Source organism: Tursiops truncatus, chromosome 2 (assembly GCF_011762595.2).
Source record: "Tursiops truncatus isolate mTurTru1 chromosome 2, mTurTru1.mat.Y, whole genome shotgun sequence".
Taxonomy (NCBI): Eukaryota; Metazoa; Chordata; class Mammalia; order Artiodactyla; family Delphinidae; genus Tursiops; species Tursiops truncatus.
The window spans coordinates 45,579,663-45,605,715 of record NC_047035.1 but is presented as its reverse complement, the minus strand read 5'-3'; the positions used below and the strand labels follow the sequence as shown (position 1 = coordinate 45,605,715).

The 26,053-nt window shown below is 38.3% G+C and overlaps 1 protein-coding gene across 24 annotated transcripts in view; it reads left to right on the top strand.

Annotated features, from left to right (window-relative positions):
• Positions 1 to 26,053, top strand: part of FBXO34 (F-box protein 34) — a 93,724-nt gene that overhangs the window by 45,575 nt on the left and 22,096 nt on the right. For 4 of the 24 annotated variants that reach the window (XR_012329971.1, XM_033851113.2, XM_073800434.1 and 1 more), the window contains one exon: positions 24,889 to 25,059. The exons of 10 other annotated variants lie outside the window; for them this stretch is intronic. Coding sequence is in view for 2 of the 14 variants with exons in the window: in XM_073800433.1 (XP_073656534.1) it covers positions 17,690 to 17,772 (83 nt within the window). In the remaining 12 variants the exon portion in view is untranslated. Of the gene's footprint in view, positions 1 to 4,837; positions 4,926 to 17,603; positions 17,773 to 18,705; positions 19,403 to 24,888; positions 25,067 to 26,053 lie in introns of those variants that run through there. 10 more of the 24 variants (XM_033851112.2, XM_033851111.2, XM_033851116.2 and 7 more) reach the window with 6 other exon arrangements.

Below are 26,053 nucleotides of genomic sequence, written 5' to 3'. Positions count from 1 at the left end.
TGGACATTGCTTCTTCAGGGGGCTGTGTATGAATGGGGGAATCATCTCTGCATTGCTCTCTCACGTTTCCAGAATGAATGGACTATGATTATGTAACTTTCCATGAATATTGAGCAAGCTAGATAGACGCAAAATGGTGATGATAGAAATACATGATCTTCTCTGTTTTGGATATCTTTTTTTGCAAGAATTAAGTTTCTAAATAGTTGTTCCATTTGAGGGATACAGGAAAAGACCTATTATTTTAGGTTATCTGCTGTTGATTGTCCAAGCCAGGAGGACTAGCTTGCCAAAAACAAGTTACCCGCACAACACATGTACTGCACAAAATATTTCTGAAACAGATGATCAGTTGGAAGGCTGTATCACCTTAAAAACATTCGGGCATTTGCTGCTGTTTCACCTTTTTGTGTTGAGTGTGTGTGGTGATTTTTTTTTTTCCATTTTTCTTTTGTGCTTGCTTGACTCTTAGTAATTTATGTATTAATTGGTTATGAGGAAGGAAATAGTAAATTCTTCATATTAGTAAGAATTAGGATTATACACAAAACTCAATAGCTTAATTGGAACACAAAGACTGCTAGAGTTCTGTCCTGTGGTGAGTCCATTATTCCATTTGTAATAAGTTTATCTTTAGATTGGGTAGGGTGGGATTTGCATTCCCGAAGTTACAAAGAGTTTCCAGATTCTTATCAGTCAGTATTAGGAGAGATTGTTTTCAATGGTGATAATGAGGCTATTCCCAGGAGGAGACTTAGTCACTGGCAGAATTGTCAGAACCCTGAAATAGTTTGGGAAAACTTAGAATGGAAAAAGCAATCGTTTCAAAAAACAAAATGTGACAAAAAAAGCTGCTTTTGGGGGGAGGGTTAGATGGGGATGGATGGAGGTGGCAAGAAACCAGATGAAGGCCGAGAGCTATCTAGAAGCTGGAAGAGATGAGTATTATTTACCTAAAGCACTCTAGTGTGAACATGAAGTTTTGAGTGTCCTGAGATTAAGCTGGTTAACAGCCACTAATCTGGAAGTATGTTCTTTGTGTATATTGGCAAGGTTTAATTTCACTTTGACAAAAAAAGAAATTCTTCTGGTAGCAGCTTGTTTTTGTTGCAAGTTTGAGAAAAATTTAAGGCTTTTTTTTTTTATGTCAGAGGCATATTTTATTGGCATTAGGTGTACGTATGTAAGGAGTGTTCATGATCCTACAGGCCACATGACCTAGGCTAGGGTTCACTAATGAATAATGAAGACAAAACAGTCTTTGCCATGATTAGGCAGAATGAAGATGAGAAATGTAGTCCGTGCCTTCAGGTATGTCTGACCCACCTCAATTTTAAGTGCAAAAGGGATCTTTTTTAGATTAGGATTTCTTCATGACTACCTGCCTGCCAACATAATGAGCTGTAAAACCTTGTTTAGTTTTCCTTAAATCCAGAAATGATTCTATAGCAAATCCAAACAAATCCAATCACTCTTAAAGGAATAAGTGAAAACATGTGTAGCTGCTTGAGCTGGACTACATCTGTCTACAGATAGGCTTAGTCCTCTGTGCTAAGCAAGTTCCTCCTTGAATATCCTATGCTGACCATGACCACCATCATCGTTCAATCTGGAGGTGCACAGAGGATGTGACAGCATTTACTTATCTGAACTGTGTTTTGTAAACTGACTATAATAACTTTACTAGCTAGATAAGAGTCAACCTGACAGCTATATAAGGAAAGAATAAAAACAAATACTAAATGCTATCCAGTTGTGTTTAAATAAGGTATCTTGAAATTTATATGTACTGAAAGCTTTTAATTTAGTGTCTGGAATAATAAAGATGTGAAAGAAATTGAATTTGTTGCCCTTAAAGGCACACTCTTGAGTTTGTTGTGTTTATTATTTGAATTTCTCACAGGGTTAAATGGAAAGTCTTTTTTATAGTGTTTTGAAAGAATGTAGGCTTGCAGAGGGAAACCCATTGTGAGATAGGGAGTCATTTGGTGTGGACTGCTGTGGTAACTCCTGGGAGGTAAGCTACCACCATTTCCCAAGCTGCACCAGGTTGGGTATCATATGATACAGGAATATCCCTAAATAATAGTTGGAGTATCTGTAAGATGATTATTAACTTTTTACTGGGCAAGTAGTAAATGTTGTAGAAAAATTGGAAATACCACAAATGAAAGGAGAAAAATTTCTTATTGGGAAACCTTGTAATCTGAAAAAGGAATCATGAACTAAATCAAACTGAACTTCTGCTAGCTTTTCTCATGTTTTTATTTTGTATTTTTTTCTATCAAAGTGTTAAATATGCATAGTTTAAAGAGTCAGTAGCTCTGTAAGACTTGTTTTGAAAAGCAACAGTTCTCCCACTTCATCCCTCACTTCTCCCTCTCTAGAGGCAAACACTTTAATTTCTTATAGCTGATTCTTACCTCTTTGTTCTTGCAGGGGAGTAAAAATTCTTCCTACTCTACTCCTAGGTTCTCTAGCTAGCGCCCTGTAAATGGACTGACAAGAGACGTACTAACAAAGGAAAAGCATATACATTTATTTAATATATGTTTTATGTAACATGGGAGTCTTCATGAGGAAATGCAGACGTGAAGAAGTGGTTTAGCTTGAGCATTTTTATATTGGGTTTGAAAGAGTAGAAAGTCTTGGAAGAACGTGATAGGACAAAATAACATGAGCTAAAGTTAGTAAACTGGGGAAACAAGGCCAGTTACTTTGAATTTCTCTCCTTGTCCTTCCAGCTTCAGAAATGAGGATCCTCCCTTCCTCCAGGTATAGGGAGGACATCTCTCACATGAGGGTCTTAGGATCTGCTTCAGGGTAGAAGAGAAGGTCAGAGAGTCCTTCCTGCACCTGTCCTTTCTCAGATTTCTTCAGCTTAAAATATTCACTATGCCAAGGCACGGTTATTTTGGGGTAGCAAGTTCTGAACCTTGTCATTCTTAATAGCATTCTTGTATTCTGATTTCTCACGTTCAAGTATTATCTCTTGATTTCCCATTATGGCAGATGAGGATTTAGTTCTTTTTCCACATCCCCAGGTACCTTTTTTGTTTTCCTGTCTTGGTATAGATGTTCATAACTGCTTAGATCAGTATTCAGTGTTTACACTGAATACTGGAGGTGGTCCAGTGGTGGTCTGGTGGTCCAGTGGTCCAGTGGTTAAGACTCTGTGCTTGGTGGTCCAGTGGTTAAGACTCTGCACTTGGTGGTCCAGTGGTTAAGACTTTGCGTTCCCAATGCAGGGGGCTCGGGTTCGATCCCTGATCAGGGAACTAGATCCTGCATGCCGCAACTAAAGATCCCGCATGTGGCAACGAAGACCCCGTGTGCCACAACTAAGACCTGACACAGCCAAAAAAAAAAGTATACACACACACACACACACACACACACACCTTTAAAAAAAAAAGAGTGAATGTGCTATTCACAGTTAAGCCATGTAGTAATCTGTGAACACTTTTACTTTTCTGTACAACGTTTGTTTTTCTCTGAAATTTATATTTTTCTTTGTTGCCTACTTTTATATTAACTCCTTTTATAGTTCAAATTGCAACTTGCTCAACTTTCCTTTCAGGATTCTGACACTTCAGGTGTTCCATTAACTTCCCATCTTCCTGAAGGTGTGATCACATCTGGACTGGTTGCCCACTGTTTTTATGCATACTTCTTATCCTGGGACTTCCCTTCACCAGCATCTTGGGGTTACTCTTTGCCTCTGTGTGTTGGATTTCTTGTTTTCCAGATCTCATATCTTCCTGTGTCTTACTTTGTTAGAATGTATTCTCTAGTAGCTGCCTGAGAAAGATTAATGGGAGTTTGATTTTTAATCACCTCTGAGACCTTGAATGACTGAATATGTCTTACTTTGTCCTTACTCTTAATTGTTTGTTTGGCTGGTATAGAATTCTAGCTTGCAGATCTTCAAGGCATGACTTCATTGTTTTCTAATTTCTTCCATGTTTACTGCATTGCTTTTGAAGCTGAAAGCCATTAAGTTTGTGATTATTTATATGATCAGTTCTTTCATTTCTGAGTGTTTAAAATTGCACAATAATATACCTTAGTGTGAGTTTGGTTCCCTCCATTGTGCTGAGCACTTGATGAACCCTTTCAATCTGGGAACTGTTTTGTTGATGACTTTCTCCCTTTTTTCCTTTTTATCCCCTCTTGAACTCTTATTATGCAGATATTGGACCTCCTGGACTAATCTTCCAGAATTCTATGCTATTCTGTTGAGTTTTTCATTTCAGCTGTTACATTTTTAATTACCAAGAAAGCATGCTTGTGATCACTTTCTCTTTTTTGTCTTTTTTTTTTTTTTAGCATACTCTTCTGGCTTCATGTTTGTAATATTTTATCTTATGTTTCTGAAAATATTAATGGTGTTTTTCTCCCCAGAATTTTCTTCTGCCTACATAATCTCTATCAGGACTAGCTATGTAATTTGTAGGGCTGAGTACGGAGTGAAAATGTGGGACTCCTTGTTTAACATTATTAAAGCATTCCAAGACAGCAAGAGCATAGCGTCAAACCTAACATGGAGCTCTTCCAAGTACAGGGTGCTATGTGACTGCCCAGGTCACGTGCCTGTGAAGCTGACCCTAGTCTCTCTCTCAGCTTTCTTTTTCTGTTTCCGTTTCTATTTTTCATACTAGAGATGTCTAACAACTCTTGGCTGTTTGCTAATATTTAAGAGTGGGATCCTAAGAAGCTGACTGTGAGCTCTGAACATGCAAGTAGGACTTATCAATTGTGTGCTTTGAGGTAGGATGATCTGTCTGGTCAAATTTAGTTTGGGAACTTTTCAGTGTCTCTATATTTTTCCTTGTAGACTAATCACTGGTCAAATTCCCCAGAGACATCTCTTCTAATCTCCACTGCCTGGAAGTGAAGGCCTGGCTGTCAGCCTTTTGGGAAAGGTATTGATAGAGGGGAGGGAGCTGGGGTCAGTGACTAGTACTAGCACATCAGAGACAATTGTTAAATTTTCAGGAACTTTGCGAGTGAGTTGCTACATACTACAATTATTAAAGGTTATGCGGATTTATAATTAAATGTTATATTAAAAATTAATAAGTACTAAAACCCCACCACTTTCTATGTATTGTATTACTTTTTTTTCTTTTATTGTGGATGTTCTTGAGAGTACGTCTGTCTATATGGTGGGAATACCATGTAGTAATAGACATCGCTTCTGAACTCTGCATTCAGTGACATCATTTGGTAGCTTGAAGCAGCTATACTAGTAAACAGCAAACATTGCAAATAACTACACTTGTCCTCCCGCCCCCCCAAACCCCAGCCAGTTGTTAAACGTTTATTTACCAACACACTATGGACTGGAATCTAGTACATATGTTAACTTAAACTGCCTTCACTTTACCTGGTGATTCCTAGTCCATACAAATCTCTGTTTATTTATAAACCTCCTTAGATTACCTTCAGTCTTGCAAGGGTGAGGGAAGGGCATTTGTCTGCCTGCCTGAGAGAGTGAAAAGGAATCTGAGAATTGCATTTCAGAAAGATTTTCTGTTAATTCTTCCCATTTATCCCTGCTGAGCCTTTTGGAGAAGTATTCCCGGAAGCTTACCTTAGGATTCGTTTTCTTGGGTCTTTGGGTCCTTTACCTTTTAATCATTTATTTTCCAGCTTTCAAAAATTTGTGGCTGTAATCTTCAGTTCTCTTCATCTCTGTGGGTTTATATCTTAAAAAAAAATTATCCCTTGGTGTTTGGGGAAGGATCAGTGAATAGCTATGTGTTTAGTCCACCATCCTTACCCAGAAGTCTCAGATCTAATTCTTGAAAAAAATAGGTAAATAGATTCAACAATTTAAGGGAGTTCTCAGTAGGCTTAGCCAGTCTCCTGTTGGTTTGCAAATCATATATAAATGCAGTCAGGAAAAAATTCTACTGATTCTAGAATACTTTTCATTTTCATAAAGGAAGAAGTTACCATCTGTAAGTAGATGTTGAACCAGATGACCTGCTGTTAGTTTTTGGTATGGATGTGTGGGGACATAAGGAAATACAGAGCAGTTTCAGGTCACATACTTTGGTATTACAGAGAATTGGAACCACAGTACCTAGCTGTCTCAGATTCTGTAGCCATTCCAGTTGCCCAAGTGGCTGGATCTGGCAACCTGGTCACCTCATCCACTCTGCAGCAGACATTTATTGCTCACTCATTTAGTGAGTCGTCCAATCTTGTGACTTGTCTCCATTCTTAACTTATTTTGCTCAAATTCAGTGTCCTGCTTTCCCCATTAGATTTGATGTGTTTGGGTTGGTTAGACTCTCATTACCCTTAATTTCACACCAGGCCACCTCATAGTCCATTAAGTTCTCCTTTGTCGATTGATTGATGGATGGTTGCCTTAGGTCTTCATTGCTACCCACGGGCTTTCTCTCATTTTGGTGGCTTCTCTTGTTGCGGAGCACGGGCTCTAGGTGCGTGGGCTTCAGTAGTTGTGGCTCGCGGGCTCTAGAGTGCAGGCTCAGTAGTTGTGGCGCACGGGCTTAGTTGCTCCACGGCATGTGGGATCTTCCCAGACCAGGGATCGAACTCGTGCCCCCTGCACTGGCAGGTGGATTCTTAACCACTGCGCCACCAGGGAAGTCCCCTTTGTCTATCTATTGATGGTTACCTTTTGGTTAAGTCTAGAATAGAAAAGTGTTAGGATACCAGTGTGGCAACTGAAGTGGAAGAAATTGCTTGTAATCTCTCAGGAGGGGGATGTGGGACTCTCAGGTACTTCTCCTGGATTCCTCTGTCGAGAAATGCATCTATTTACATATATTTTTAAGGCTCAGGACAGTTGTGGCTAAAAGGAACAAATATCTGACAGGATATAAAAGGAATAAATATTTGACACTGTGCATGTGAAATTATATTAGATGTCCAGGTGAACCTTCTTGTTCAAAGCTGTGAAGATGGTAATAATTTCTAAAGACCGAGGGTATAGCCATATCCACTTGTTAAATATTGCTACTAAAATGGCTTCTGGTAACTGCTGCTTATTGCCCCTTTTTTCAGTCTTCAGTTTTTTCTCCTTCCCTCACCATCTTTTGTGTTTTAATTAGAGAGTTTTTCCCCCTCTGTTTATGAGATACAGGTCAGGCACTTTGTATGTGCTAATGGCTGGGGCGGTTTTTTTTTTGGTTGTTATTTGTTAGTTTTTGTTTTTTAAATCTGTTGTAATTTCTGGTGATCTCCTGCCTGGGAAGAAATGCTTCTTTTTCTCAAATGGCTCAGGGGGATTAGGCCAGGTTTTTTCCATATGATTATATGCTCTCTACAGAGAGTCTGAAAAGACTTTTTTTTCTGGGCTTTGAACTTTATTCTTTTTTTAAAAAATAAATTTATTTATTTATTCATTTATTTATCTGTTTTTTTGTCTGAGTTGGGTCTTTGTTGCTGCGCTAGGGCTTTCTCTAGTTGCGGCGAGCGGGAGCTACTTACTCTTAGTTGCGGTGCGCAGGCTTCTCATTGCGGTGGCTTCTCTTGACGCAGAGCACGGGCTCTAGACGCGTGGGCTTCAGTAGTTGTGGCTCACAGGCTCTAGAGCACAGGCTCAGTAGTTGGTGCACGGGCTTAGCTGCTCCACGGCATGTGGGATCTTCCCAGACCAGGGCTCGAACCCATGTCCCCTGCATTGGCAGGCAGATTCTTAACCACTGCGCCACCAGGGAAGCTCTGAACTTTATTCTTATTAAAAAAATATTTCATGAGTACGACTGTTAAATCATTTTGAATAACGTATTTAATTAACAAGGCATCTTATGTGAAAACAATAAAATACTATGAAATTGGGACTGTTTTGGGGTGTGCAGGTCCTAACTGTCATGCTTGCCATAATCTCTTCCTCAGAAACTGACCTCTATTTTCCTTGGCATTGCCCACAGCATGCATTTGAAATAGGAAATCTAAAAATGAGGGACCTTGTTGGTATGGTTTGGGGAGAATTGTGGTAGCATTATGGTACCTTTAATAAAAGCTCATTCAGGCGGTGGACTTTGTCTAGGTGATAGTGATTGCCTGCTTAACCAGCAGCGTCAGAGGAGCTCCTTTTCTCAGCCCTAGATGATAAAGCAGTTAGCCCTAACGTAGTGGTATAACGTGGAGCTGCTGCCACACTTCTCACATCTTTGAAATGCCCCTAAGCTAAGTGGTAGGGTGAATTGTTTGCCAAAGTTACCAGCAGGTTTTTTTTTATTTTTCCTGCCTCCCTTCACTTAGTGGACACTTTTAAAAAATGAGTTTTAAGATGAGAAAGTTTAAAAAATTTTTATGTATAGTCATGGTCTTTAACTTTTGCTAAAACTGGGTTGCTGTTGAAATAGCAGATGGGTGTGATAAAAATGGGAACATGTCAACTGTAAAAAGAAACCAGTGCAGATTAAATCACAATTAAAAATATCTATAATATGATTCACTAAAATGTTTTTCCTTTGGGTTAACTATTAATATTGTGTCCTGTTTTTGGTCATCTTTTGTCAAAACCAAGGAATGAAAAAAAAAATGGATACAGAGAAAATGACCAAGGGTGGCTTTGAAATTTCTTCGTTCAAAGATTTTTAGGACATGGGGTTTACACAGTCAAAGAATCTTGAAAACAGGACTTGCAGGAACAGGCTGATATGGACTTTTTGCTTTTTCTATTCAAGTTGTCAAAAAATGGATTATACTTATTAGCAGTATCTGGTCCTCTTGTAAGGTAAGGAGTATCAGAAGGATATTATCCACAGAGGCCTTAAAAATGATGCCTTATGTCCCTTGTACCAGTCCCCAAAGTATTGTATACCTAGTATACTTGACCTTTTGCTGAGACAACTTGCAACATTTCTAATTGGTCCCAGTGCTTAACTCAGTGCCGAGCCCCAGTAGGTGTTCAGCATTTGTTGAATACAGAAATGAATCAATACCTGTTTCCAAACTGGTGCTTTTCATAGCCCTTCTTTGTAAAGCTGCTCCAGGGATCTGTCAAGAAAACTAATCCAACCAGCCTACTTCTCTTTGAAAAATCCTTCAGTGGCCCTCATCTCCTTGAAGTTTTGCTTCTCAGTCTTTTTTCCTTCTAAAATTATTTTTGATATTGTAAAGTCAGAAATTCAAAGAGTGTTTGAAAATAGATGTGAAAAAAATAACATGTCCCTAACTCACCTTCCAAAATATCCAGTTTGCTGGGCATTATATATCTTTCTATGTATTTGGCAAACTGTATATAGTCTTTTCAGTTTTGTTTGTTTTACACCAGTAGAATTATGCTAAAATATTGACACTCAGCTCCTTCCCCATTGGCTAGGGTGAACTGTTTAATGTCATGGAAATTAATCTTTGTGTATATTGCAAATATTCTCCCAGTCTTTTGCTTGTCTTTTAACTTTATGGTGTCTTTTCCCCAAATAGATGTTTAAAATTTGTATTTAGTCAGATATGTCAATATTTTGTGTCTTTTGCTTAGGAAAGGATTTACTTCCCACTAAGATTTTAAAATCATATTCTCATAATTGACAGTATTGAATTTTACAGTTTACTCAATATGGCACTTTTAAGTTTTTATGGTATAGTAGGCATCTACCTTTTCACTCAGATATTTGGTTTTCTCAATTTATTCAAACATTCTGCTTTTCCCACTAACTATGCATCTCCAATATTGAGGATGCTGTTATCTTGAACTCCTTACCTGTTTCTGCTCTACTGCCATACTGTTTTGGTTACTATAGTTTTAGCATATGTTTTGGAGTTTTTATGTTTTTCCCACCTCAAATCTTATTGACTGTTCTCTTCCATTCACTTTTTAAATTTAGATGTAAATCACATACTGTAAGATTCACCTTTTTTGTCTTTCAATTTTTTTTTTTTTTGGCTGCGACACATGGCATGCAGGATCTTAGTTTCCCAACCAAGGATCAAACCCTCACCCCCTGCAGTGGAAGCATGGAGTCTAACCACTGGACACCAGGGAAAGTCACCTTTTTAAGCTGTATGGTTCACTGGTGTTTAGTGTAGTTACAGAGTTGTGCAACCATCACCTCTAATTCTAGGACATTTTCTTTCTTTCTTTCTTTCTTTTTTTTTGGCTGCTCTGTGTGGCTTGTGGGATCTTAGTTACCTGACTAGGGATTGAACCTGGGGCCACAGCAGCAAAAGTGCTGACTCCTAACCACTGGATTGCCAGGGAAGCTCCTCTGGGATATTTTATCACTCCAAAAAGAAATTCTATGCCCATTAGCAGTCATTTCCTATCTCTCTGTGCTCTCTCCCCTCCCACTGCCAACCAACCCTAGGCAACCACTAATCTACTTTCTGTCTCTATAGGTTTGCCTATTCTGGACATTTCCTACAGATGAAACCATGTAATGTGTGACCTTGTTATCTGACCTATGAGTCTTTCACTTAGCATTAATATGTTCAAGGTTCATCCATGTTGTAGTACATATCAGTACTTCATTCCTTTTTATGGCTAGATAATAATCCATTGTATGTATATGCCACAATTTATCTATTCATCCACTGGTGGAAATCTGGGTTGTTTTCCCCTTTGGCTATTCTAAGTAGCTCTGCTATAAACTTTTCCATACAAGTATTTGTTTAAGTACCTGTTTTAGGTACATACTTAGTAGAATTGCTGGGTCATGTGGTAATTCTTTTTAAGATTTGTTTTGTTTTTAATTTTGATCTTTGATAAGTTTTTGTACTATTAAACCAAATAGTTTTTAATTTGATTGTTTAACTTGAAAGCCCCATAACATATAGTTTGCAAATAATGACAGATTTTTGTCTTTTCCCTCAATGTTTTAATCTTTTTTTATAATATGATGGCTGGCATCTTTATTCTTGGTTCTAAGAGGAAATATTTTTAATATTTTGCTGTTGTGTATGCTATTTCCTATAAATTTCTGGGAGAGTGCTTTCATTAAGGTAAAGTTTTACTCTATCCCTAGTTTGCTAAGAACTTTTTAAAATCAGGAATAGATGCTGAATATTATTTTCTTTTAAGAATTTTCTTTTAAGAATTTATTGAGATGTGGCATCTCTCCTTTAAACTGTTAATGTTTTGGGAGCATTGGGCTTGGTACCACTATTTGCTTTGGTTGATTTCCTGGTTACTTCAATGGATTTTTCTTCCCATCCAGACCAATCTGAAAACCAATCTGAGAACCTCTGTTCTGGAAAATCTGTAGTGCCAGGTTCAGTGATGGTGTAGAGCTATACGTGTTAGAATACGCTGCAGCATGTTTATTTTCTTCAGTTCTCTTATTCCCTTCATTTTTTTCTTGTAAACTAAACAATTTAAAATCTTGTTATTCAGAGTTAAGAAACACACTTCTTTACATGTTTATAAATGCACTCCATAATTGCTTCTGCTGCTCCTCCTACCTTATTCCTGATAAAAAACAAAGCTACCGAATGCTTTGAAATTACATCTGTTCCTAGGGCCCTCATTACCATAGTAACAAGGAGGCAACTCCATTGCTTTTCAAAAGGACCTAAGACAATCCAAATACCTTTTCATAGATTAGACCGCAGGCCTGCTCAAGGGGGTGTCTAAATACCCTCAGCATACACAAAATACAACTGAGATAGTTTGTAGAGGAGAGGAAGTAAAATCTAAAATCCCCTGAGTTGAGGTTCCATCACATTACGAAGACTCCAGACAAATCCTGATGGGCTTTACTTTCTACCTGGTGATGATCAAGTAGCTTCCTATTAAGGCTCATTAATATGACCACCCCACTCCACCCCCAGTCCACATTGAAAATAACTGGTAGAGGTCTGGGACTAGAGAATCAAATGAGGCAAAGGTTAAAAGTGATATTTATCTAGTTTTTGGCCACACCGTGTGGCATACGGGATCTTAGTTCCCTGACCAGTGATTGAACCCACACCCCCTGCAGTGGAAGCTCAGAGTCTTAACCACTGGACCACCAGGGAAGTCCCCAAAAAGTGATTTTTATTTTTGGGCCAAATTGTGTAGGTGGGGCCCACAGGTAATCTTTGGTTTAAACATGTTGTGGTTAGATTTTTATTTTTGGCTGCATTGGGTCTTAGTTGCTGCACACAGGCTTTTCTTTAGTTGCGGTGAGCAGGGGCTACTCTTCATTGAGGTGGGCGGGCTTCTCATTGTGGTGGCTTCTGTTGTTGCAGAGCACGGGCTCTAGGCGCACGGTCTTCAGTAGTTGTGGCTCGCTGGCTCTAGATTGCAGGCTCAGTAATTGTGGCACATGGGCTTAGTTGCTCTGCGGCATGTGGGATCTTCCCGGACCAGTGCTTGAACCAGTGTCTCCTACATTGGCAGGCAGAATCTTAACCACTGCGCCACCAGGGAAGTCCTGTGGTTAGATTTTGAAGTGCCTTGCCACCTGAAACATCTCCCCTGATTTTATCTAATCTTTTAGCTTATGAATAGAATTAAAGAGCTTAGGAAAATCAAAGTATAATTCATTGTGGACTAGCCAAATAATTTTCTGTATGGATAATGATGACCAAAAAAAGCCTAAGTTTAATTATTATCAGGAAAACAGGAGAGTTTGAGATGCAGGATAGAAAAACTCCCAATAATACAAACTCTGGGGAGTATTTTGATATTAAGTAAAACATCCTAAAGCAATTGGTATAATTTTTATTCAACAGTATTGAGTGTCTGTAACATATGGTTTGGGGCCTGGTAGATATAACAGTGAACAAAATTAAGTCTTTTCCTAGAGCTGATGTTCTAGCAGAGGAAAGATGCACCAGCATAGACATGTCAGGAGGGAAGGAGAAAGTGCTGCAGAGAATGTAAAGAAGGGGTAAAGGGAATAGGGAATGCAGGGGAGTAATACTCCTTTATGTGGATGGTCACGGAGTGTCTCTTGAGAAGATGACATTTGAGCAAAAATGTGGAAGAAGTCAGAGTGACACAGGTAAATATCTGGGGGAAGAAGCAGAGGGAACAACAGCAAGTGTAAAGGCTCTGAGGTGGGGTTGTGCTTTGCATGTTTGACAAAGAGCAAGAAGGCCAGTCGCATTGGAACAGAGTAAGCAAAGTGGGGAGAGACAAGTAAGGAATGAGAGATGGTGGGGTATCATCGTAGGGGAAACCATTGAACGGTTTGGCATTGAAGATGATATTGTTGAATTTCCCTTTTTCCTTATAGGATCACTCTGGCTGCTGAGTTTGAGAGTAGACCATATGGGGAGTAAGAGTAGAATTGAGAGAGACCAATAGGAGACTCATGCAGGTGAAAAATGCTAGTGGTTTAGCAGGGTAGTAGCAGTGGAGGTGGTGAACGGTAGTTGCATTTTGATTATATTTTGAAGGTAGAGCCAATGGGATTTGCTGATGTGGTTGTGAGAGGAAAAAGGGGGTCAAGGATGATTCAAGGATTTTTGGCTTTAGCAATTGGAAATAGGATTGATGTTTACTAAAATGGGTAAGATTTTGGAAGGGTGGTTTGTGGAACGTGCACAGGGAATCAGGATTTTGTCTTGGACGTTTTGAGTTTCAGATGCTTATTAGATATCCAAGTGGAGATTTAGAAAAGTCAGTTTACAAACCCGGAGCCCTGGAGAGAGGTTGGGAGCTGGCCACTTTGTGCACTGTGTAGGTTATTTTTAGAAATGTTAGACTGGGGGTGGGGCACTTAAGGTGCCAGTTTCCAAACTGTTTGAGGTGCCCTGAGGCATCATAGCCAACTTGGGTTGCTGCAGGTTATTTTCAGATTTCCAGGAAAACATTACAGATGGTGCATGTGCTTGACGTGTGTTTTTTTAAAGTTTTAAAAAAGATGTTTGAGTTGTGTGCATGTGTGTGTCCTGTGCTGCTGGGATCAACTGAGTGCAGTTTTGTATGTGCACCTAGTGTTTCTGACAGAAGAAATCCTACGTAAGCAAACACGAAATTCATATTTTACTCAAATTGTTCCCCAGTATATCAGTCAATCCTGTATAGCAGAGCTGATTTTACTTATTTAGAAGTTCTTGGAGGGTGGGATAGAGAATCTGTCCTGAAAGGTAGAGAACCACTGCCTGGAGGGCCAGGAAAGGACTGATGGGTATTTGTGCAAAATGTCTTTAAAAAGCAGTTTATTTCAAAAATTCTTGCATATTTTGCATTCTTTCTCTAATGTATTATCCCATTCTTAAACCTTAAAAATGGTTCAAATTAATGCCATGGAGTAACATTTGTGGCAAGAATGAATGGTTAAGTAGGTTCTTCTCTTTCAAGTTAGTATGCTATTCAACTTTGAGATAAGATGACTCTCATAAAATTAGGGAGAGTTGAGTAGTATTGGATGCAATCAGACATCTTTAGAAGGAACATAATCTAGCAAATGAGCAGTTAGAGAGATTTAGAACCGTCAAGGAACTAGTTCAAACTCAGAAGGGTAGGAACACCTAGGAAGCTAAAATCCATTTAGTTAATCAGCTGAAGAAAGTATGTAATAAATGGAAGTTGATTAGGCCTTAAGGAGGAGCTTAAAAACAAAAATTTAAGCCATGTTTGTCCAGCCTTTAGGAGAGAGAGGGGTCGGGGAAGAGGCTGAATCTTTCAGTGTTGAGTGAGCTCTTTGCCGGTGCGGGGTGGTGTATAGAAACTGATTATAGCTTGGTTGAATTCTTCCTTAGATTCTTCTTTCTTTGTTTTTTTCATGTATAACCCAAACCTCCTGGTTTAATATCAGAAAGAGGGGACAGTATGAATGGAGGACTCAGGTATTCCAATTTCTGAAATTGGAATTTTGATCCCCATTACGACTTAATAAATTGACACACTGATTTATAGTATGAGCTAGCCTTGGGAGCCTTGTCAGCTCAGAGCACAGTGATAAAGGTGGGTTTCTGGTCCTCCATCAGTGTGTGAAGTTATGGCTAGGTGGTCATCTCATGATTCCTTTGTGATTCTCAGGATTTATAATTCTAGCACTAAGGAGGTACTATTCAGGAGACCACATAAATATCACACAGTTTTTTGTTTTGAGCATGAAATAAAAGAATTGCATGATCTTAAAGTATATTTAACCAAGTTTTGTGTTTCTTGAAATTTTTGAAACGCTGTTTCTTTCTATTCAGTATTGTTTTGGAGAGTCACTGAATTTTCTTTGTTTCTGGGCTTTGTGGGATGTGAGTAGACATGTGACGGTGGGATAGAATTAAAATACCTGTGTAACTTTTTGTAAAAGGCATTTGGGATTTAAAAAAAAATTTCACAATAATTTGATTTTTCTAATAAAATTTGCCTATTTTAAGGGGATTTTCTCTTGATTAGCCTATTCTTTGTTCCTCTAACTACTGATGACCCTCCCTTCCCTTCCCCATCTTCCCAAATAAGAGCCTGTGGAAGGCATTTATCTATAGTTTTGATTTGTGTGTTTTCTGTAACCATTAAAGAAATTTAGAGCTGAGTGGCATCAGATAGCCATGATGTCACTTTTCTCTTTCTATCCAAATTAGTTTTTAGTATTGAAATCAGAGGAAATACTGTGCACTTAGGCTAACAGTGAGTGACCTACAGAATAATCTACCTATTTTTAACTTAATTCCTGGGTATTCTTCCTTTCCCTGTATTATCTCAATCTCTCCTTAATTTTTGTGTGTGTCTCCATAAATATTCTTCTAAAATTTGTTTCACATCTATTTAGAGTATTTCAGGAATGGGTTGAGCACATACCAGGATCAGAGTCAGTGTCCAAAAAGACCTTGCTTTTTGTGCCATTTTGCTTCTGTGTGTTATCCTGATAGTCTCATCTCATTTCTGGATTTGTCATGTAAATGGGCACTCATATTCTTTCTAATGGGTTTTATTTATTACATTTTTGTTTCATGATACAGTGACTAAACATAGCTTTCTGAAATCTTATGCCTATATATATCATTAGTACATGATGCATATACTTCTTGCTTCCCTTTCCCTCCATAGATAACTTTATGTATCATATGCTTTATTCATCTGTCTCCCACTTAGAACACAGGTTTGATGAGAATGGGAATTTTTGTACTTGCCCACTGCTGTATCCCCAATTTCTGGAAAAGTTCCTGGTACTATCTACTATAGATGCTCAGTAATATTAAGTGAATGAATGAAAGATCTGTTCAATAATTTAGCTGTCAAACTGTGAGATTTGAATAAAAGGAGAAATAATTGCTTGAACATTCAATTAGAGACTAGAAATTGTTTTATACTTGTGAAATGGGAGAAAATTCACCAAGGTTTAGGATTGGTGAAAATTCCCAAAGGTAAGGGGCCCGATCTCTTTACGTCCCTCCAGATGGTAGCAGTTTGAGTGCAACTACCAGTGTTGCCAATCTGGATGAGGATGGGCCTACCTTTTTTGTAGTTTTAATCAAATCACTGTAGTATATACTTATATATTAATAGTTTTTCCTATGCGGCTCTCATCCTCTCTTTTACTGAATAACTTCAGGTCTTGGAGCAGTGTTTTGTAAATTTGAGGAACATGTGAATCCCATCCTAAGGAAGAAATTTATTGAGGTCCTTCAATATGAGTAGAATTGAAAGTTTTGTAGGGAATTCCCTGGTGGTCCAGTGGTTAGAACTCCACGTTTCCACTGCTGAGGGCCCGGGTTCAATCCCTGGTCAGGGAACTAAGATCCCGCAAGCTGCATGGCGCAGCCAAAAAGAAAAAAATAATTTTTTTTACATTACATTATAATGTAGTTAAATATATAATGAACAAAACTAGTAAACCTTGTATGCTTCTAGATCTTAGGCAACACTAAAGAGCAAATAGGTACATAATATATACAATACTTCAATATTATTTTGATGTTAGTTTGAGTAAAGTTTGAAAAACTAAATTGGTACATGCAATATAAATGCTGACATTCAATCTGCAGATTCTTATGGGTTTGTCGTGTTTTAAAGATATGTGACTGTGATAACTCACTCTCAACTTTTTCTCCATTTGAACTGCTGCTGAAACCTTTGTTCACATTGTTTGGCTTTCATTTTGCCCTCATTAAATTAGGGTTTCAAGCACATGGGAGCATATCTGTAGGTATTAAATAATTATTTTCTAAGTGAATTCAGGAACTGAAGAATATCCTATATGATTATGCTTTGGTGTTTAATATTTTTCTCACCTAAACATTCCACTCAGTAGAAGTAAGAATTACAGTTAGTGTTACTCTCCATGAGGGCATTGTTATGTGCAACACTGAATAGACTGATTTAAAGGGTCTATTTATATGGGAACCTGGGTCTAGCACTATCACCTCTCCATAAGTTCCCAGGTAATGCAGGTTAGCTTCTGGTTTGCCCCTGGGTAATTTTTAGTTCTTTGCTAATCACTGTAGAAGATTTTTCAGATACAAAGCTCTTTCTCAGATTGTCTTTTACTATGCTTTTTAAAACTGGGAGGGAAGTGTTTAATACAAGATGAGACTGAATGTCAGTTCCTGAAATAAAACATATTGTATAATGTTTTCATAAGGAGGACTTGGTGAACCTCTTTATTTAAATCTTTTATAACTTAAAATGTGCGTTTAAAATTTTTAGTGTGTCAGAAAATGTTGACCTCTGAAGTAATGACTACATCACTACTGTGGTCTTGAGCAAGTTTCAGTTTCTGGGCTTTTATCTCCTTTTTCAGCACAGTGGTTGCAGGCTGTGAACTACAAAAACACTGAGGAATATGAAGTTTGTGGTGACGTGAGGGCCACAAGGTGATAGGTGGGCATGCAGGGATTGGGGAGAAAGAAGGAGCAGCTGGTACAAAGACCCCAAGATGCAGATGCGCTGAGGAACAGAAAGAGGACCAAGTGAGATGTTTGTAAAAGTGCTTTGTAGATACAAAACATTCCTTACAGCTCAGGTGCTGTTATGTTTAGGGAAGATGTTTGTTTTCTTTTTCCAGTGGGCTATGTTTGTTAGCTACAGGGCCATCTTGCCTAGGGAGTAGGATCCTGCTTTGAGGATGGAAAGCAAGAGTTGGACCCATGTGTCACAAATTCAAGCAGTTTGTGAATTAGGATTTCTATTACTTTATTTGTGCTAATAATCTTTTATATAAGATTGGGCAGTAGGAAAGAGGAATAAGCTTATTACTAGAAATTTTTGGGGAGGGAGTTTTGTATCATTTCTAACTCTCACCATGTTTGGCTTTGCTTGCTGTGTGTAGTTTTGCATCTATTATAAATCTGATCTTGGGTGTCAGTTTTTCCTTTGTGGTTTGGTTTGTTAACAGTTGAAGTACCTAAAGGTTCTGGGTGTGAACTCTGCATGCTTTATAACTAATTTAGAACCAGGGAAGTTAGGGTTTTCTATTGAAGTAATTAAAGCATTGTGATATATATATATATATATATATATATATATATATATATATATATACACACACACACATACATAATACACACACACACACATGTAAACTTTATATATATAAAAACTTACACAGAAATTACCAAAACATGATAATAGGACATTATTTATGTTTTTATATACTTTACAGATGGAAGTTTTAAAAATTTCTTGGTGTCTTCTTCTTTTCTAGTTTGGAAATTTATTATACATTTATTATACATTATACATTTTGTTAATGCTGTTTATTATACATTTTGTTAATGCTCATGTTGGTTTGGCTTTTTTTTTTTCTTAATCTATATGTAAACATGACCTTAGACAGCTGTGTTTAATATAGTAAAGAGTCATGGGGAGACTTTGCAGTGTTTCTTGTTGGGACTTAGTGTCTATGTATTTTAGTATTTAAAGGATGTGGTTTGGGGCTTTGAAAATGAGAAGGAGGTTGCCTAACTCATAGCTGAATGCCTGCATATCTAGATTGTTCTGTCCTGGAGGTTATTAGTAACATGAAAGTTTTTTTTTTTTTAATTGCTTTCCATTAGTCTGGTGTGAAAAAAATGAAAGTTGTTTTTATTCTAGTTAAAGTGACAGTATTAAGTATTGTGGCTCTGTGTGTTTGCGCATGGCTGAGAGTAGGATTTTCTTTAAAATCTGATGTTGCATAGGAATGTTTTAGGTAACTAGAGTGCTGGAGAAAAGCTGCTGCTCAAGCCAAACTACTTTTTGCTTTGCAGAAAAGTGGCGCCCGAGAGTCTCTGTGTCTCCACCTTATTTATGAACCTCCCGTCTCTGAGAGAGCAGGGTGCTAGATCAGGAAATGGTGGGTGGAGTTGCTTAATCGCATCAACTTCCTGGGCTGCCCAAGCATTGATTAGTCAGACACTCATAATGTTCCGTTTAAGAGGTTCTTGCTGATTGGCTGGTTTCTTCTAAATCCTTAGGTTTGACATTCATGCTTAGAAAACCCTTGCCATGTGCAAGGCACTTTGCTGCATGCTCTGTGAGAGATACAGAAAGGAGTAAGAGTATTCTTACCTTTCAGGAGCATACAGTATAGTAGGGGAGATGAAGACAAGATAGACCATGGTAAGTCTCCCAAGAGAGTAGTTCTGGAAATTCAAGCAAGGCTTATAGTAACCATTGATGGGTGTGGGTGGGGCTGTGGATGAGACCTGGGCAGGGAAGGGCCCAGTTGGGTTTCAGTAGTTCCTGTAGGTAAAGAGTGACAAAGATGTTAACATCTTTGTCACTCTTAGGCTTCCCTGGTGGAAGATGTTGATAGGTAGGGAAGAAAGGTCAAATGGCTACTGTGAAGGTGAAGGAAAAAGTAGGAGGAGGCAGGAGCTATTAATCATAAGCACTGAGTTTTCCCCAAAATTCTGTCCAAAATTGTTCATGTGCGTACTCTGGCATTTTTCTGGGCCAGAGAACTCAGACGTTTTCTCAGATTCTGAAAAGGATCTAGGGTCCAAGAAGATTGAGAACCACTGGGCTGAGTTATCAACCTTAGATGACTGAGAGGATGTTGAGGCTTTGTAGAGAAACAAGGAGGTCATGTGGAACAGTTTTCCTTGTGGGAGGTGGGGTGGGATTTGGGGGAACTGAGCTTTTGAAATGGTTCCCCTAGGGGGGCAGGTTGCCTTGTCAAACTAGCAAGTTAGGTGGGTCCATTAATAACCCTGTATGACCCTGAACGGCAGGTGTTTTCAGGAGCTCCTTAACATTATTTCCCCCTTTATTTGGAGTTCAGATTGATGAAGATGTGGGAGACGAGGATGCTACTGTAGAATAGTTCTGGCATTTACTTTTCATGAAGCTCTTCCTGTGTGTAAAGCGTTCCGTGCTTGATCCAATGGGGTATTTATAAAATGTCAGACAGGGAATTGCCTTTAAGGAGTTGATGGTATTGTAATGCTTTTCCTTTGGCTTTTTGTTCAGCTTGGATCTGTGTTCGGTTATCTTCAGGTCTTTGACCATTTCCTGGGCAAAGAGAAACATTTCTATTAACATGAACTTGAAGTGACTTTGGTCTGTGACAGTTATAAATATACTGTACTTATAATTAGGAACCTCTGTACAGCTGATTTAGTGACTTCTGGACAAATCATTTGACTCTTCGATTAATTGTTATATAGTATGTGTTTGTATACACACACATGGCCTCGTTTAAAATACTATGAAGCACATTTTAAAAATGACCTAGTGGGAATTCCCTGGCTGTCCGGTGGTTAGGGCTCCACGCTTCCACTGCAGGGGGCACGGGTTCGATTCCTGGTTGGGGAACTAAGATCCCACATGCTGCATCACATGGCCACAAAAGACCCAGCACGTAGTATTCATTACACTTAGTTGGTCAGCTTCCACATTTGTGAAATGGGAATAATAAATAATAATGATAATTTTATGTATCTCATAGAATTGTCCTGAAGATGAAACTAATACATATACATACATAATCAAGTTCTTTAGAATAGTATACAGCTTAAATACTCAATAAATATCAATGGCTACATTATTAATAATAACATTTTAATATTAATACTATCATTTCCCCTGCCCCATGAGTGAATGTGGGGCGACTATTGTTGTAAAAGAATTTGCAGTAAGATGTCTCTAAATAGTAAAATTCCCTATGTATTTATTTAAATATTTAATTTATGTTTATCTTTAAAGTTGTGGAAGTTAAGTGCACTTATGCAAGGCAGAGTCAGGTATTAATTAGGCTGCTCATTTAGGTTACAGCATGAGGGATTGAAAGCCATATTTGTTTAATTAATGGGTTGATTGGCCTTGACCACTGTTGTCTTTCAGTTCTTTTTTATTTGACTGCCTGTGTGTTTGTCTCCCTTTTCTTATCTTTTTTGTGCCTTCTGGTTTATTTCCTGTTCAGTTTTCAGTAAAGGGTGTGGAGTAGGGCAAGAAGAACTTATGTTGGTTGGTGCCCTGGGTCTGAACCAGGAAGGAGTGCTGCATCAGACAGCCTGGGGCTTAGTGGGGATGGACTTAACAATGATCCCTGCAGAGCTGCCCTACCCAGGGAACCTGTGAATTCCACAGTTTCTCACTCCAGATCAGATGGTATGCAGCTCCACCTGTGTGTGCATAATTAACATTTCTGGGCTCATTCATCCATTGTTTCCAAATGCTTCCATTTATTTATTTCTCCTCTTGATTATGAGAAAATTTAGTTGTGTAACAAAAATACAGAGCTAGAATGATAAAACCCCACTTTGCCATTGCCCAGCTTCAACAGTTTATCACCTCATGCAATCTTGCTTGATTTCTACTCTGAATCTCCTCTTCTCCCCCATCTTGTTTTGAAGACATCATATCATTTAAGCTAAAAAGATTTTAGGATGTATATCTAAGGGATGAGGACTTAAAAATACATACATACATACATATATGTTAATTTTTATGGTATGTCTGTTTGAGGATCCACATATTTTGTTGATTGGTTGGTTAAATATCTTAATGTATAGGCTCCCCTCTTCTTTCTTTCTCCCCCCAGCCCCCCTCCCATCTTGGAATTTGCTTGAAGAAACCAGTCTTATTTTGTTCTATAGTTTCCCCTCAATCTAGATTTTGCTATTTTGTATTCCTCAAGTTTTTAGCATATTGCTGTCTTCTACATTTCCTCTGAGACTGGCTCTAAAGGATTAACCAGATTAGAATAGATTTTTTTTTTTAAGTGTCTTTCCCGCCCCCCCCCCATCAGGAGCATGTAATGTTGGGTTGTGTTTCAGTTTTGTGATGTTAGCAGCTACTGATGATCATTGCCTAGATCCATTAATTCAATAAAGTTGGAAAATGGTGATGTCTATTTCTATCATTCCTGCTATTTATTTTGAATCAAAACCTGTCGGGAAATAAAATTTAAGGCATTTAATGGCTTTAAGTGTATTTTATTTTGAATAAATATTTATTTGAATTAGTATTCTCTCTCTGACTTTGTAGCAGTGGTTAAAATATAGTGCATGATTTGGTGTTGAGATGTGCGATATGTTATATTGGGTAGCTGATAACTTCAGAATGACTTAAGACCCATGTAGTTCACCTAGTTAGGAAATTACCTTAGAGTGCTTAAAATATGTCTGCTTAGTATAGTTAACTTCGGTATTACTTATTGAAGACCTTGGTTTCAAAATTGTGCAGTTTTTTTGTAAAACTGTAGAAGGGAGGCTTGGAAGATGATCTGATTTTGTTGAGTTTTTTAGTCCTATTTCATAACTGCCACGTTTTACATTTGAGTGTTTTTTTGTTTGTTTTGTTTTTATTTATTTATTATTTATTTATTTTTTGGCTGCATTGGTCTTCGTTGCTGTGCATGGGCTTTCTCTAGTTGTGGCGAGCGGGGGCTACTCTTCATTACATTGCGGTGGCTTGTTGCAGAGCACAGGCTCTAGGTGCGTGGGCTTCAGTAGCTGTGGCTCGCAGGTTCTAGAGCACAGGCTCAGTAGTTGTGGCTCACGGGTTTAGTTGCTCTGCGGCATGTGGGATCTTCCCGGACCAGGGCTCGAACCCATGTCCCCTGCATTGGCAGGCGGATTCTTAACCACTGCGCCACCAGGGAAGCCCTACATTTGAGTATTATTCACTGGTTTGTGGGGCTTACTTGGTATCTTTGATGACCTTCCAAATATTCCTATTAATATTTATAATATGACAATATTTTTGTTTATGGAAAGAATTAATTTGTTTATTAGAAAAACCCAGTCACCTCATTTGTATTTCATTTAAAGCAAGCAGCTGAAGCTAGGGACTAGAGAGTGATCTAAGGCCTAGTGGTCTGAGCAGCTCAATGAAGCTCATAAGAATATCTGTGGTGGGGTTAATAGGGGAGGTTTTCTTCAGTAGATCTAAAAGTGACCAGATAATTAACTTCTTTCCTCTCATACATTCTTACTGACTTTCTTCTGTACTCTCTTCACATCTTGTTGTCAAGCTCAGTGCTCCTGAGGTGAGCCAATTTACCTTACTATTCATAGCTAATAAGTGTGGTTGAATTTTTTCTTCAGATACATCTGCAATGAAATGAACCTGATTTTTTCAGTAGTTTGCCAGATGGATCTTCAGCAAGTTAATTACCTAACTCTAAAGAGTTACCTAACTCTTTAGAAAATAATGGTATCCCTTTAACAAATAGCAGTTTTGTTTTCTGAGGCTTCATCTTGCCACTAATACTTTGTTGGATCCAACAGGCTATAGCCATCCAATTGAGGTGCTTGTACAGTAGAGGTGGATGTTACATTCTCACTCTGTTTTCCAGATTCCGGCTGTCTCATTTAGAATACATCATTCATTCAAATTCAACAAACATTTTTTTGAGTAAAATTCTGGGCAGCAGTGGTAAACCAGGCAGATTAAGGGTCCCTGTCCTTGGGAGCTTACATCTTAGTGAAATTATCCGCAGAGTTCCCCAGGTCAAATTCTACATAAATTTCTCTTTTGCCCAATTGTCTGAACATGTCCAAAGCTGCTTTTTGAGGAAAGTCAAAGAGAGCACCTTTGCAAAGAGAGAGAGTAGACTACAAGCCAGGTTTTAAAATTTCACAGCACAATGTTATCTTTGCTGGCTATGAGTTTGGTATGTAGAAAATAATGGAGCTTCTTTCACTAAACAAGACTTGCTAGTGATTTCTGCCTATTATTTTCTTTTTATTCTAGGATTTTGTGCTGAATTGCAATAGGTTTTCTTAGTTTAGATTTTCTGAAATAATATTTCTTCTCTCTTCCCCCCTCTGCCCACCTTTAGTGTTGGCTGGTAAGATTAAAATTTATTCTGATATTATTTGGTTGATCATTAGCTACTTCCAGGCCTTTGGGAAGTAGCTAAATGTAAATGATTATCACATATCCTGTATTTTTCAAGATAATCTCAATTTCAACTATTTTGTTCCATTTTTGGACAAATTTGGTTTTTAATTTAGACAGTAAGGGGTCCTTTAGGACAGTCCTCTTTAACCTGAATCCATGGACCCTGATGAACTTCAGGGAGGTGTGGTTTGTAAATCTCCTGAAACAATGATGCCAAACTTTGTAGACAAGTGCCCTTTACTCAGGAGAGGCCTCTTTATTTTCATCAGAATTTCAAAGTGCTTATGCGGACTGCAAAATGGCTAATAACCACTGTATTCTGTATAAAAAAGATTTTAATTAATAGGAATGATGACATTTTTCCCTTCCAGACATATTTTGCAGAAAGTTAGAAGACTGTCCAGCTGTTTACTGTTGGAGCAGTGAGCTCTTGAATCATTTGAAATGTTCTTTAGCGCCATCTTAGGTTATACAGAGATCAAATTGAAATAGCTTTCTTGTTATTTTTATTTCTTGTTATTTTTCTTTTATGTGTTCTTAAAACATCACACTTTAACCTGTGAGTCCTTACACTTACCCCATTGTTACGGGCTGAATTGTGCACTCCTCCCACCTGCATATTTTGAAGCCTAACACCTTTCCCCCCTCCAGTACTTCATAATGTGACTGAATTGAGAGGGGCCTTTTAAAGAGGTAATTAAGGTAAAATGAGGTAGATAGGGTGGTCCCTAATGTAATCTAACTGGTGCCCTTAGAAGAAGAGGAAATTGGAACACAGAAGAGAGACACCAGGGACCCGTGTGCACAGAGGAAAGTCCGTGTGAGGCTACAGTGAGAAGCCGACCATTGGCAAGCCAAGAAGAAAGCCCTCAGAACAAAGCCAAACCTGCCCGTACCTTGATCTTGGACTCCTAGCCTCCAGAACTGTGAGGAGTAACTAACTGTTCTGTTGTTTAAGCCACCTCGTCTGCGGTATTCTGTATGGTAGCCCTAGCAGACTAATACACTTATGATGAAGTAGCAGTTGAGTGACAATAAAAAGTGTAGCAAGGCAACTATTTCTCTTTGTCCCAGTACATTTTGGGACAAATGATGAAGTGTTGTGTATAGCTTCACATAATCTAGTGCCTGAAAGAGATGGTACGACCTGTGAAATCTCAATAGAACATATTAATTTCTATTCTTATTGGTCTTATTCTTTATTGATTTGTTTTATCCTTTTACAGTTTCCCGTTTGCCCATGGTTATATCTTAATGTCAGTCTCTTTTATTCTCTAGCATTTCTCACTTTATGGAACTAATTTTTATAAGTAGGTCTATTTTAAATCAACACCAGAACAGTATCTTTGTATTCTTCTGTGTGTGTTGTGTACAGTCATTCCAGCCCAGCCTTATTCAGTAATGTCACCTGTCCTTAGGCCTCTGTTTCAGGCCACCACACTTACATTCAATTTTTCAAGTTTCTCTTTGTCAGAAATAATAAATTCTAATGATGTCTGCTTCTACTGCTAACTTGATTCGATACCTTGGAAACTTTTAGATTTGGAAGTGAATGAAAGGCTAAGGGAACGATGTGTTTCTCAAATTTGCCATGAGGGTAGTTCTATCAGTTTTGTTTAGACTGAAGCCCTATGGTCTAGCACAACACCTTGTTTCAAGGAAAATTAAATATTTGATAAATGAGTAGATTAATTTTAAGTAAGGGATCAAACCCAAGTATCCAAAATTGAACCCATAGCCCAGATTCTGCCGTTTCACAGACTTCTCAGTCTTTATTCATGACACTGAGAATAAGCTTGTTAAGGAGTACCTACTCCATCCACATGTTCCTCACCTGCTCTCTTCCTCATTGCATAGTGTGGTAGGTAAGAGCCTGGCCTTTGGCTCCTGACTCAGTGCACATCCATGCTCCTCGATGTG